A 14,384-nucleotide genomic window follows, 5' to 3' on the forward strand; every position below is an offset into this window, starting at 1 on the left:
TCCTGTGACTGTCCCTACAGAGGTGAGAAGAACTTCCACATATTCTACTACATCTATGCTGGTTTAGCTGAGCGGAAGAAACTTGCCCACTACAAGCTATCAGAGAGCAAAACCCCGAAGTAGGTCCCACAATTAACCTTCCTATCTCTCCTAACCCTATACTTTCCCAAATACCCTGCTTTGCTGCCGTTACCCCACCAATCATGACCTTATTAATTGTGGTTTATTTTCCTGTCTTCTGTCCCAGGTATCTGTTCAACGAGCACATTAAATTGGGCCCTGACATAGTGAACAACACCTTCTACAAGGAGCAGTTTGACTCGGTGGAACAGTGTTTCAAAGTCATCGGCTTTACCCTGGAGGTACATACACTATAGTACAGTGGGTTCATTGCTGATTCCTAAAGCAAAGAAAACCAACCTCATGTCCAAAGGTTACAGACATAACTGTTCTCAGTTAAAGCCTGGAGGATTTTTTACTAGGTTGCTGAGGAGAATGCCTTTGCCATGTTATGATGCTTTATAAAAAAAATGTTTTTTTTTTTCCACAAATGGCTCCTATTTTATTGCCTCGGCTGTGAAAAGGGGAAATTATAGTAAATGAGGAATTCAAAGGAGTTGATATAGGCTGTCATATGAGCCAGTGTGGACTGTGGCACGATGCCTTGTACAGTTTGCAATTAGCAACATGGACACTGATGAAGCCCAAGGAAGTGCCGTAAATAACTGATTGCCTCTGGGTTCCACAAGTCAATAGTACTTATCGTATGTACAGTATAATCACTATAATCGCTAACCACTCTGCTAGTACGGCTACCTCCCATTCCCCTGTCTACCTTGCACATAAAGACAGGGTGCATCTAAAGTGCATCTCTGATTTGGATGAAATGGATTCTGATTTCATTTCATTAGGATCCCCATTAGCCGACGCCTATGGCGATAGCTAGTCTTAATGAGGTCCGGCACAAGACAGAGAAGACATTACAGACAAAATACTTTACAATTTACAGACACTTAAAAATAAAAATAAATTAAATAAAAAAATAACAACATTAACATGAATTGTGTGTGTGTATGTGTGTGTGTGTGTGTTACACATACATGTCAGTACATACACACAAACAAGTAGTTCACATTGGGGGAGAGGTGTTTTAAACCGTGCTAGCTGTTGGATAGCAGCTCCCCGTCAAGAGAGAGCAGAGTTATCACGAGCTTGTTGGTGTCATGTCAGTCTGAGTATAGTGACATTAGGACACGGCATGTGACAGTGATGCCAAAGCCATCAAACAGACTTGTGTTTGTGTGATGTAGGAATTCTGTCAGATTGTAGGCTACCAAGCCCCAAGGCTATTAACTAGGTAGTTCCAATAGAACCACTGAATCTATGAAAAAGCCTTCAGATGAAATCTCCAAATGAGTATTCCATGACTTTGTATCAAAGTATGAATGTGTTATATTCTGAACAATAAGGTCAAGTTTAATCACACATTTTGAACCCTTAGGAGCTGGGCAGTGTGTACAGTACTCTGGCTGCTATCCTAAACTCAGGCGACATTGAGTTTACCTCTGTGGCCTCCGAGCACCAAACCGACAAAAGCAACATCTCCAACATAGCAGTTCTGGAGAATGGTGAGACACAGACGCACAGTTCAGCACCTGGTGTGATGTAAAGCTAACATGACTCTCACCTCTTTCCCCGCTCATGCCCATTACCTCTCCAGAGAGGCCAGCCTAGCGTGAACGCTGGAGATATAAAGCACTACAGTATCCCAAGCATGTTTACATGCAGTCCCTTTAAATTCAGCTTGACACGCTTGACATGGGGACTAAGTTGTGTTTGATGATTTTTATTTAATTTATGAGAACCCTTTGAATAACCCTCTTTGGTTCCAGGTATAACCGTTTTGGTTCCAGGTAGAACCCTTTTGGGTTCCATGTAAAAACCCTTTCCACAGAGGGTTCTACATGAAACTCAAAAAGGGTTCACCTATGGGGACAGCCGAATAACCCTTTTGGAACCATTTCTTTTCTAAGAGTGTGGTCTAGCATCTGTATCATGGTGTGAGAGCCAGTTATCGTATTTTACCAGCTGCAGTTTGAAGAAGTGTTATCTCGTTTTGATAAATATGAATGTGCGTGTCTGTGTCAGTTTGGCTGTATTCATGTCTGTGTGTCTGTTGAGATTTCTGTCCTTGTTGATGTGGCGTGTCATGTATGGTTTTGTTTTGCTGATGCGCGCATGGCGGATATCTGCATCTTTTTTAATAGGTCCTCTTTTTGTGTTTGACTATATCTGGTTTATGTGTAAAGTACGTGTACAGGATATCTCTCTGACTGTGTACATTTTCATCATGTTTGCATACACATACAGTATATCGTCCCCACAATGTCCTCCCTGCTGCCTGTCTACCCATACCGCATGTCTATATCCATGTTCATGTGCATTTTATCTGTGTTGTCGCTGCAAATCTGCATGCAAACGTCAATACCGCAGGGCCGTTTCTATGGTGACAACATCCAGTACCTATACATTCTTTCCATTCCTGGGTTTCTCCCCACAGCTGCGTCGCTGCTGTGTATCCGTCCAGACGAGCTCCAGGAGGCCCTGACGTCCCACTGCGTAGTGGCCCGGGGCGAGACCATCGTCAGGCCCAACACGGTGGACAAGGCCACGGAGGTGAGGGATGCCATGGGCAAGGCCTTATACGGCAGACTCTTCAGCTGGATCGTCAACCGCATCAACACCCTGCTCCGACCCGACACACACCTAGGGTAAGAGAGCGCGCACGTGTGTGTGTGTGTGTGTGTGTGTGTGTGTGTGTGTGTGTGTGTGTGTGTGTGTGTGTGTGTGTGTGTGTGTGTGTGTGTGTGTGTGTGTGTGTGTGTGTGTGTGTGTGTGTGTGTGTGTGTGAGTGCGTGCGTGCGTGCGGATGCCCTGAAAATGAACATAAACCTCACTAGTAGGCGCTAATTGTAACGACTGTCATCATTATAAAACCTTCCTGATCTGTCTCTGTCCTACCTCATCCTTTCTAATACTCTTCCTTAATACCTAATCATTTGTGATCTCCCCCTGACAGAGAGGATGACAAGGGCCTGAACATTGGCATCCTGGACATCTTTGGCTTTGAGAACTTCAAGAGGAACTCGTTTGAGCAGCTCTGCATCAACATCGCCAACGAACAGATCCAGTTCTACTTCAACCAACACATATTCGCCTGGGAGCAGGTAGCCCATTCCTCCTTGTCGCTAACACAGTCGTCTCTCTCAGATGAATACTCATCTGAGTGTGCCTATGCCTCCAGGGAAGCATTTCAAAGCACTTTTCACCTTTGGATACGACTTGATTTCCATTTAAATGGTGATAACGCATCGTCGTTTGTCCACCTGGCTCTTTAACAGAGTGCGTAAGGGTGAAATATCCTTCCGCTTGTATTTACGATGGGGAAAGGATGACAATTCCCCAGCCATCGTCTCTGGGGTGCGCTTTTGCCTCGGGCAGAGAATGGTTTGCTCTTGTTAAATGCTTTAGTCTAACCCCATAGAGAGGTTCCATAAATCATTGCAAAGGAGGGTCAATTAGGAGTTAAAGACAGTCAGTGTAGGACACACCAGGGCAAAGTCTGGCATAAGGCCCCGATATATAGATGTACTGTATGTACAGAACACAAGGCTTTTTCTACAGTGCTAAGTGTAAAATATATTTGTCTCAACTGTCCTGACTAAATTCTGCACAGTAAGACATCTGTAGAACAACGTATATCTCCTCAGAACAATCATACCGGTATTGTAATGTCAGGCTCTTGATAGACTACATCCTTCCTGAAGAGAGTAAGGATATTTACTTGTTTTTATCAGACAAACAATAAGAGCAAAGCCCAGAGGAACAAGCTCTTCTTGTCCGTGTCCCTCTGTTGTTCTGGAAGGCTTTGTTTTGTTTCCTCAGGATGTTATTCCAGCAGCGTTGTCCTACTGTCCTGAGAAGAGGTTGCAGATTCAGAATGACTTTGCCTGAGAGGCTAATGCTGTGTCCTGTTCCAGATATTAGATGCCTTGTGTGCATGCGTGAGCGTGTTTGTCTGTGTGTCTGTACCCATTGTGAACACGGGTACATAAATGTAGAGCAGGGCAGAATCGACAAAAATCCATATTGCGATAAATTGCCTGGATTGATGCCATAACGATAAACAGAACGATATGTTTGTGCACCACAGTTTTTTTCATTGTCTTTTACTACTACTAGTAGTTTGATGTTTGTCCCATTAACAATCACCCATATTAGCAAACTTATTTCATTTAAAGTTTCACATTTTCTCTAGTTATATGCTACTTATCATAATGAACCTGCGATAAGTGTTCGGTATGGTCCGTGTCGCTAATTTTCGGTTTGTTGTCCAAGCTCTACCTAAAAGCTTTGACGTTGTATTTCAATTTTGTGCTTCACCTCTAGAGAGACATATACTGTATGTTCTGTGATGTTTCTGACTCATAGTTGGGCCTTGACTTTATCAGGTGAGCCAAACATGAAGAACTAAACTAAACCTACCCAGGGTGATGTTATCTATCAGATTTGGTTTTGGTTTCATTCAAAACCAGCTTCACCATTCCAATTTAAATCTTTCTGTCCCTTACCCTCTCCTATAGGACGAGTACCTGAATGAGGATGTGGACGCCAGGGTGATTGAGTATGAGGACAACCGTCCTCTCCTGGACCTGTTTCTGCAGAAGCCCATGGGCATGCTGTCACTGCTGGACGAGGAGAGCCGTTTTCCCCAAGCCACCGACCAAACCCTTGTAGGCAAGTCCCCACAGAGTCCTCACTCAGTCCTCGTGTAGCTACTAAGATCTAATCCCAAATGCCTCAGGGCAGTGATCGGTGTCCTGGTTAAGTGTCCAACTTGGCCCCATTTTCATCATGGCTCCACAATGGGTGTTCTGGCACAAACTGGTTGTCGTGCATTACCCAGGTCGCTGCTTCACATTGGTGGTGGATGAGGTGAGCTCCCTCCAATACTATGTAAAGCGCTTTGGGTGTCTAGAAAAGCGCTATATAAGTCCAATAAATTATTATTCATATTATCATTATTATTAGGACGTGTACACCAGTTTTATCCTGTTAGCTAAGCCACTCCCCCACTCAAGTCATGAATTATTCAGTAGGTTCATTTAGGAGGACCTAAAAGTAGTTTAAACATTGCTTTTTAAATAATTAGCAGCCTTGCGAGTATGTTATGTGTATGCATTCTTGTTTATTCTGTCATTCAATTATGTTTACATGCTCAGCCATCCAGCTTGGACTGCTAGTTAATTAACCTGTTTGAACTTTGTCCATTGTAGAAAAGTTTGAAGACAACCTGAAATCCAAAAACTTTTGGAGACCAAAAAGGGTGGACCTTGGCTTTGGAATTCATCACTATGCTGGAAAGGTTATAAGGCCTCCTATCTAATACATAAAATATATGTTTTAGGTCAAATATTTAGAGTTGGCAATAATAATGAAAAAAAGACAGGATATGGGGAAACCCCAACCCGAAATGTGAATAACAGTAGCAGGTGTAATAAGCTGAGTTTGCTGTAAAACCGTGTTTGTGCATACAGGTCTTCTTAACCCCTCTGTTGATCATGTTTAGGTGATCTACAACGCTGCAGGCTTCCTCTCTAAGAACAGAGATACACTACCGGCAGATATTGTTCTTCTACTGAGGTCGTCAGAAAATCAGCTGATTCGCAAACTGGTCACCCACCCGCTCACCAAAACAGGTAAACACACACGGTCTAATAGCAACTCTGTCTTTTAGCACAATCATCTAACCTATGTTTTCACTTTGTATGTCATAATTGAGGTAGTCTCTCAAATTGGCACTTTTCTTGTCAAGCAAGGCATTGATTTCATTCCCATCTGACTCTCTCCAGACTTGCCTTGTGGTGATTATTCAAATATTATATCGTTAACAACCTCAATATTTATAAGAAATGAATGCCGATGTAAACAAATGTGTTTATTGGTCTAAATTGAAATGCGAAATACCAAAGAACCAAAGAAAACCGGTCCATGTCACTTTTTTCAGTGCGGCCTGTTGTTGTTGGAGGCAGGGCTTTTGTTGTGACAAGCTGGTCTTTGCAGCGTGAGTACCCTTCATAGGCAGAGGACGAGGCCATCTGAGCTCAAATCCAATCAGCAATCCCATAATCACTCTTTAATATACCCCTGAAGCTGTTTTATTGAGCTACGGCAACCTCTCCTTCCCCTTTGTACTGTCATCCCTACTGCCCTCATGAAAGCTAACACGATGACATGCTAGCACGCTACTGGAGAGATTAGCAGAGAGCGAGTCCACTTCTCTATAGCTGTGTGCTATTGAAATAGTATAGGCCTATAGCTATACACCTGACATTATCAAGTAACATGGAAATTCTGTCTATGTTTGTTGATGAATTTGCATGGCTGATGTTGCATCACTAATTTTGATTTTCAGATTGCCTTCTTTTGCTAACTTGGAATTTTCCCTCTTTAGAGTAACTTGCTCTATGGGGTCAAGCTTGTTTAATTTATTTCTCCCACATATTCCCTCCACCTTCTTCCATTTTAGTACAACTTGATTTGGTTATATTACATCTAAATGTCCACTGGCATGTCTAACTACTGCCTTTTTGTTTTTCCGTGAAGGCGCTGATTGCCAGATATCGCACTAACTCTTTCCTCTTTTGAAAGTGTGGTGTAGCATGTCCATTTGTTCTCAACTTCTCTCCCGCTATCTCTCTATCCTCTAGGTAATTTGGCCCACACAAAGGGTAAAGGAATGAACACACTCATGAGCATGCCTCGCACCCCAGCACACCCTCACCGCACCATGAACTTTGCCAAGGTACGTACGGGTATAAGATTTTCCTTTGTACACACTCAAACAAAGTTTATAGTTCTGTCGCATTGCCTTTCTTGCTTCCCTTTTCCAATACAGTAACGCTAAGTGTCCTCATTGTAATTCCATGTCAAAAATCTTTGGGGAAATAATGCTGTCTTTTTTTCCAGTCTCGCTTTCTCTTTCAGATAAACTAACCTTGTGTGTCCTCTCTGACTCTCCCCTCTTTCTCTCTCTCTCTCTGTCTCCCCTGTCTCTCTCTCTGCTTTTATCCTTGTAAAGATGGGAGTGCTTAAGTTATACAGTTCTAGTATGTCACTCTGTGAGGTAATGGCAATCTCTCTGTCTATGTTGTATCTATGTTGTATCTGTGTTGTGTGGCAAACCATCTACCCACCCCTAGGAAATAATAAGACTAGTCGTTTTACGTTTGTTTTTCTTCATGGCTCGTCCAATTCCTATCCTTTCGTATTTCCCTTTCAATAGATGAGAGTGAGAATCTATTAAGTTTGGCTGCAAAAGCAGTCTTTTTGATTGTCCTTAGAATCTCAGAGTGAATTGATTGTCTGATTAGATGTTAAAGGAGAGGCTTTCATGTGCGTATGACTGGTAATTTGGATCTTTTCTCATTTACCTTGCTTTAATGGGGTTATTTCTGTTTATGACACCAGGCCTCATGATATCGACTAGTTTTGAGGATGTGCCCTTCACACACTAGTAAGAGATTGAAGTCATAACATTTTCAACTTAAAGTTGTTTGTTGTATTTCTGCATAACAACCTAAAGTTACCCCTAGAATGTATCTTCCCCACAAAAAGGGCACAACCCTTTACTTTCCAGTACCCCATACTAATCTGATTGTTAGGGGAAGAGGAAAAGGGCATTTTTTGAAGTCACAATTCCCACTTTGTCATCGGCAGAGGCTAAACCAGGCAATTAACTGTCTTTGATGAGTACATGCATGTATTTCCATTCATCTGCATATTTTACATTTCTGCCTAAGAAAGCACATCAGAGACTCCTCCTGTAGTCATGAGAGTGAAAGTGTAATTTTAGAAATGTTTTAGACTCATGGTGTAAAGGTATGTTTTGTCAGTGCTGTTGCTTTTTAGTGAGCAATGTAACTCATGTGCAATGTTTCAAGGTTCGTATTTGGCCATGTCCCAGATTAGCATACCTTTGCATTTATAGTATGCGCTCTCCTTATTACTCTGCTATTGAGAACATTGTTGGAAATTCTCAGAGGGCATTTTATGGATTAAGAAAAGTCCCACTGATTTTCAAGTGTCTGGATTTCTTTTAAATGTCAGTTTCACCAATGATCATAAGCAGGAAAATAGCTAGTTCCTCTGTGGTAAAATCCTTATAATCCATGCCATATCTAGCAATGCCAGTTGAAACAAACTGACTTAACACATACATTCTCTTATGATCAAGTGGTCACTGTCCTTTGTCACAAACGTCTAATTTCGCCCCTCAGAAGTCAATACTCAGCATTAAACATTTAAAACAAGTTGTCATTATGCAAACTTGATTCCTAACTTGGCTCGTGTTTGTTTACGCTTCCTTCCTCTTTATGCATCTCTTGCAGCCTTCTTCTCGGAAATTAACTCTCACCCCAGAAAAAAAACACAAGCCTTTCTTGCTTCTCGATCACACAGTACATATTCAAACGGTGATTGGTGATTTTCAAAATTTTGTGATTTTCACACAACAACAAAAATGAGAGACAATTCCATGAAAAAATATGATACACAGATGATTGGGGTAATAAGGCTTCTGAATGTTGATACCCATTTTAGGCTGTTACCTATTTGTTATTCACAGGACAGTATTTTGGGGTTCAGAGCCCTCATCTAACACATCATTGCTTTTCATGTTAATTACACATTGATGAATAACTTCCAATCCATAATGATTTCATACTCGTACCGTTCAGTCAATAAAACAAAACGTAATATTCTACAACATCTTTTAGGGCCAGTTTTCCCTAGACTGAGATTAAGCCTTGGTTTTAACATCAATCTCAATGGAGAATCTCCAACGACATGGCGTTTAAGTCCAAGACTGAAGTTGATCAATGTCCGGGAAACTGGCCCATAGTATTTTACACTATATACTGTATAATACATATAATACTGTTTTTCAATATTCACTGATATAACTCAACAAATACACCTACCATCAACCTGTGGTGAATCCTTTTTGATAAACTCTGTGTTTTGTGTGTCCAGGGTGATACTGGAACTGGAGAGACCACCCACCATCCTAGAGAGTCCACCAACATGAGAACACAGACAGTAGCCTCCTACTTCAGAGTAAGAATGTCTCACTTGATCACTTCCTACATTACTGAGTGGATAGATTATCCCCAACCCTGGTAGTATAGCTCTGAATGGTAGTACAGCTCTGTTGATAAACTGACTGGTAGTACAGCACATTTGCATACTGTGACATTTAATGTGTACCTGTTGATCTCCTTGGCGTTGCACCAGTACCCCTGGATAATTAGATTATGAATACTGGTTTACACGAGAAAAGAAGGCAACTAAATGTCTTCTCATACAGGAATTCAAGAATAGGCATTTTCGTCTTATTCAGGTCTTTACCTGGACACTAGTTTTGATTGGATGCTTTAGGTAAACTACTCACTTCCTGCCTCTTCAATCACCAGTATTCCCTAATGGACCTGCTGTCCAAGATGGTGGCGGGACAGCCCCACTTTGTGCGCTGCATCAAGCCCAACAATGACCGGCAGGCCAGTAAGTTTGACCGGGAGAAGGTGCTGGTGCAGCTGCGTTACACGGGCGTCCTGGAGACAGCTAAGATCCGCCGGCAGGGCTACTCTCACCGCATCCTCTACACCAACTTCGTCAACAGGTTGGTGGTACTAATCATAGAAAAGACTCCATAGGCTCCCACTTATTGCTTGTGAATGACTAGAAGAATAGACAACTCATTTTGAAGGTTTTAGGCTAATAGTGTGCAGGAATGGTTTGGTAAGTCTAGTATTGGTTGTTGCAGGTACTACATACTAGCTTTCCATGCGCACAAAGAGCCAGATGTGAGCCCAGAGACTTGTGCAGCTATATTGGAAAAAGCCAAACTGGAAAATTGGGTCCTGGGCAAAACTAAAGTAAGGTCACATTCATGGAGTATTTTGTAGTCAAATGTAAATGATTAGACAAATCTCATGGAGAGAATGACTGAGTCTACACCCTTTGATTGTGTTTCCATGTGGTGTCTCTCAGGTGTTTCTGAAGTACTACCATGTGGAGACCCTAAACCTGATGGTGAGGCAGACCATAGACCGCATCGTTCTGGTCCAGGCCTACGTCCGGGGCTGGCTGGGGGCCAAACGTTACCGCAAAATACTGGAGAAGAGAGCACAGAGCGCTGTGGCCATACAATCAGGTCAGTACGTGGTCACTTTGACCTCATGACCATAGTGGAAACAAAACTGTCCCAGTTCCTTTTAAACGTGTGCAAATACTGTTAACGTCATTATTATCATAAACAATAGTTAATATCTGTATGTTAATGATTTGTCTCTAATATATCGTCCACCAGCGTACAGAGGACATAAAGTACGGAGGAGATGTGCTGATGATAAATTAAGCAAAGCCAAGTTTGAGACGTTCATCACCCAGTTACAGGCTGGTGAGGAGACGATTTTGTTTTCTAAGATCGGTTTGCTCGTGTTCAGAGGGATACGTGGTACGTTTAGTGTAGCTTCAACTTGTACCCTCCTATTCTGCAGTTTGCCGAGGTCACCTCGCCAAGAGGAAGTACAAGGAGTTGGTGGAGGAAAAAAATAAAGCAGCAGCCAAGATTCAGGCCCATTACAGGGGACACCGGGAGAGGAAGAGTTTCAAAAAGAAAAGGTAAGGACAACCATGTCGATGGATCTGCACTACGCAAAAAACATAGTCATAGTCAAATGTAGGACAGTAGATCCAGAACTTTTTAAAGAAAAGGTAGGGACAACCATGTCGATGGATCTGCACTACGCAAAAAACATAGTCATAGTCAAATGTAGGACAGTAGATCCAGAACTTTTTAAGCATTGTGAAGTTGATGTTTTATTTAGTATACATTTTATATTTAAGCACTAAGGCCCAAGGTGGTGTGGTATATGGTCAATATACCACAGATATGGGCTGTTCTTATGCGCATTGTAACGTGGAGTGCCTGGACACATCCCCTGGTATATTGGCCATATACCACAAACCCCCGATGTGCCTTAATGCTATAATAAACTGGTTACCAACGTAATTAGAACATTAAAAAAAAATGTTTTTGTCATATCCGTGGTATATGGTCTGATATACCACTGCTTTCAACAAATCAGCATTCAGGGCTCGAACCACCCAGTTCATAATTAGTATTTCAGTATTTATTAGGATCTCCATTAGCTGCTGACAAGGCAGGAACAACTCTTCATATCAACGTATATGTGGAGTATACCCCCTATAGTTGTTCCAGATCATAAACATTTGACATTGAGTTTGATTCTGTTCAGAGAAAAATCAACTGCATTCTCTTTAGGGAGGCCATTGAGAAAGACAGGGTAGAGAAAGAGAGGATCGAAGCTGCCAAACTGGAGGAGGAAGAGATGGCCAAATCCGCCGTGGTCCTCCAGAGTAATTACAGAGGCTATAAGGAGAGAAAGAAACTCAGGGAGCGCCACAAGACACTGTCCGGAGACGATTTGAGACTAAGGTCACCCTCACCTGTGGAGTTGGAGTCTGCTATTATCGAGGAGGATGAAGAGGAGGAGCAGGAGTTTGCAGTGGAAAAGGAAGAGGAGAATGGGTTGACCGAAGTTGCGGAGGAGGAGGAAGAGGATGAAGACACGGCCAAGGCGGAAGAGGACGACGACGATGAGCACACTGAAGTGGGTGAAGAGCTGGTGGACGAGGAAGACACAGAAATTGACGAGCAACAGAATGCAGAGCGAGGAGAAGGGGAGGAGGTTAACCCGGAACAGGAAGCTAAGGCAGCTACAGTTCTCCAGAGCAACTTCAGGGGCCACAAAGAGAGGAAGAGGCTGGTTGAAGAAGGCAAGATCCCAGCAAGGAAACAGAGAGTTATGAGCCCAACTGAAGACGAGACCGCAGAGGTAGAAGGTATGTCAAAACCAGAAGGAATGTCAAAGGTTCCAGAGACAGCAGCCGTGTCTGCAAGAGTGGAAGAGAAGGAGGAAGTAGAAGAGGCCAAGGCAGCAACGGTCATTCAAAGTAACTTCCGTGGCCACAAGGAGCGCAAACGCCTGCAGGAGGAAGGAAAAATCCCCAAGAAAAAGAAGGCGAAAGAGGCCAAAGAACAACTGAAACAAGAACTAGTCCAGCCACAGGAGCCAACGCTAGAACCCCAACCAGAGCCGTCCACCGCAAGCCAGTCGGAGCCAGACGAGGAAAAAGCTGCCACCGTTCTACAGAGCAATTTCAGAGGACACCGGGATAGAAAGAAATTCAAGGAGGAGAGAGAACGGGTCAAAAGGAGCAAGGAGGAACCCATGGTTGAGGAACAGGAGGAAGGATTGAAGGTTGAGGACAGGGTTGTGGACCTCACCGATGTAGAGCTGGTTCGCATAGAGGAGACAGAGTCTCAGGGAGGGGATATGTATGACGAGGAGCAGGCAGCGGTGAAGATCCAGAGCCAGTTCAGGGGCTACAAGGACAGGAAGAACCTGAAGGCCACCAAGGCCACAGCCCAGAGAGATATGGAGGAACTGGAGGTCTTTTCTAAAGAGGTAATCTAGTACTAACCCACTATAACCCACTTTATATGTCTGCCAACAGCTTTTCTTGGGGTTCTGAACCCCCAACTTTTTGATTATATGTATCAATTGTCCATTGTCTATACAACAGGTCTCGACGTCTTCCCAGAACTACATGAGCCTCCAGCAGAAACTGAACGAGATCATCCTGGCCCACCAGATAAACCCAGCCAATAACGGCATGTTTGTCAAAGGGCAGGCAGTCAATGGCTTTGCTGCCAACCATCAGCAATCAGGTAAGTCTGACTTGTGTGAAAACCACAAGACATTGTACATAGCAAAGACACAACAAATATACAGTTGAGTACAGACATGGATGAAATTCAATACATTTGAGAATAAGTCAATCTAAATATTGTAGACTGGTTTTATACAAAAACCAATGGTGATCCCGAGTCACTCTGGCAGTGTTGCGTATAATTTCCTGTCTGAAAGAGCAATCAAATCCTTCTTTTCTGGTCTATCCATCATTCCAGTGGGCTCCTGGCTCGTCTGCTTGGTCAAACAGCTCCAAGACTATCCCTCACAGACAGAGAGCTGAATAGAGTTCACTGACACCCATTGAAATAAGACAGAGTGCACTTGCAAATAGCCTTTACTTCCATAACCAACTCGTTCTTCATTTGTAAAGAGAGAACTTATGACCAGTGTTTCTTTGAGTGTCAGGTTGGCCCTATAGACCACACAATATGTCAAACACATTTCAAGTATTTACATTTTTCGAAGCAGCTTTCTCAATGTGTGAAGTGCACAGATATTATCGCGTTTTTTTTTGTATGTCTTGTGTCATTTCCCCCTTTTTGTGAAATCATTCTCCTATTTCAGGTGCTACTTTCAGCCTATGCTCAGTCATCCCTGCCTCAGGTGCGAAACAAGATGGGGAAAAGAAGGCACAGCTTTTGTTATGTCTCCGGTTCGCACTAGCTGATGATTTTATCAGCGGACAAAGCTCTGTTTTCTCTCTCATTAAGGCTAGATTGTATCTAAAACAAACCTGGGGATGTCAAGTGCCAAAACCGGAAAGCGGTTCTCGACGCGATGCGTCATCAGAAAATGAATTTGATTCCCACCGGTGATATGTGCAATTGCTTTGAAAGGATGAGCAAGGGAGCTGGCAGAGTGAAAGTTCAGCATCTCAGTGCTTGGTGTGTCAAATCCGTCTGGCAGCTGAAATGTTATTATCATCATAAGTTTACCAGGTGTCGGGAAGAAATATAATTATTGTGTCATCCATGATTAGTTTTATTGGTGTCATGGGTGACTTTCTCATATTGGATTGTGAGAGCCAAGCCTAGAATATGGGGACTATGTGTGGCTGCTTGCAGTGCCGTGTCTAAGTATAAGCGGCGGCTCAACACAATTGGTAACCTGGTATCAGATCTGCATTTTCTGAATGTGAGATATACGCTATATTAGTACAATAACAACTCACCACAACAATAAAATCCAAACTGCAATCTCTTGAGATGCCTGCTATGTGCCCTTTACAAGGTGTTCTTAACAGCAACACATCGCCTGAGGAGCAGAATTCATTTCCAGAGACATTATATCCTCCAAAATGTCTTCGATTTGATCCAATAATAAGCTGTCCTCATACCTCGCTACATTTCAATTAAAATACTAATTTTTATATGCAGAAAGAAAGTTGGGGACATTTCTTAGAATGCCAATCATATTTCACTTCATGGAAAAGGTCATTAAATGCTAATCACGTTTCATAAGGCACCGCTGTGGCAATTATAA

General features: G+C 42.8%; 1 protein-coding gene across 1 annotated transcript in view; it reads left to right on the plus strand.

The window, feature by feature from the left end:
• myo3a (myosin IIIA) overlaps positions 1-14,384 on the plus strand; it is a 77,779-nt gene that overhangs the window by 53,249 nt on the left and 10,146 nt on the right. The window contains exons 16-33 of the mRNA XM_031836104.1: positions 21-119; positions 248-362; positions 1,502-1,628; positions 2,561-2,771; positions 3,080-3,227; positions 4,644-4,797; positions 5,337-5,425; positions 5,630-5,759; positions 6,771-6,865; positions 7,142-7,186; positions 9,094-9,177; positions 9,534-9,739; positions 9,884-9,995; positions 10,111-10,273; positions 10,430-10,519; positions 10,620-10,743; positions 11,408-12,614; positions 12,733-12,877. Coding sequence (XP_031691964.1) covers positions 21-119; positions 248-362; positions 1,502-1,628; positions 2,561-2,771; positions 3,080-3,227; positions 4,644-4,797; positions 5,337-5,425; positions 5,630-5,759; positions 6,771-6,865; positions 7,142-7,186; positions 9,094-9,177; positions 9,534-9,739; positions 9,884-9,995; positions 10,111-10,273; positions 10,430-10,519; positions 10,620-10,743; positions 11,408-12,614; positions 12,733-12,877 — 3,344 coding nt within the window. The remainder of the gene's footprint in view (positions 1-20; positions 120-247; positions 363-1,501; positions 1,629-2,560; positions 2,772-3,079; positions 3,228-4,643; positions 4,798-5,336; positions 5,426-5,629; positions 5,760-6,770; positions 6,866-7,141; positions 7,187-9,093; positions 9,178-9,533; positions 9,740-9,883; positions 9,996-10,110; positions 10,274-10,429; positions 10,520-10,619; positions 10,744-11,407; positions 12,615-12,732; positions 12,878-14,384) is intronic.

Source organism: Oncorhynchus kisutch, linkage group LG11, assembly GCF_002021735.2.
Source record: "Oncorhynchus kisutch isolate 150728-3 linkage group LG11, Okis_V2, whole genome shotgun sequence".
NCBI lineage: Eukaryota > Metazoa > Chordata > Actinopteri > Salmoniformes > Salmonidae > Oncorhynchus > Oncorhynchus kisutch.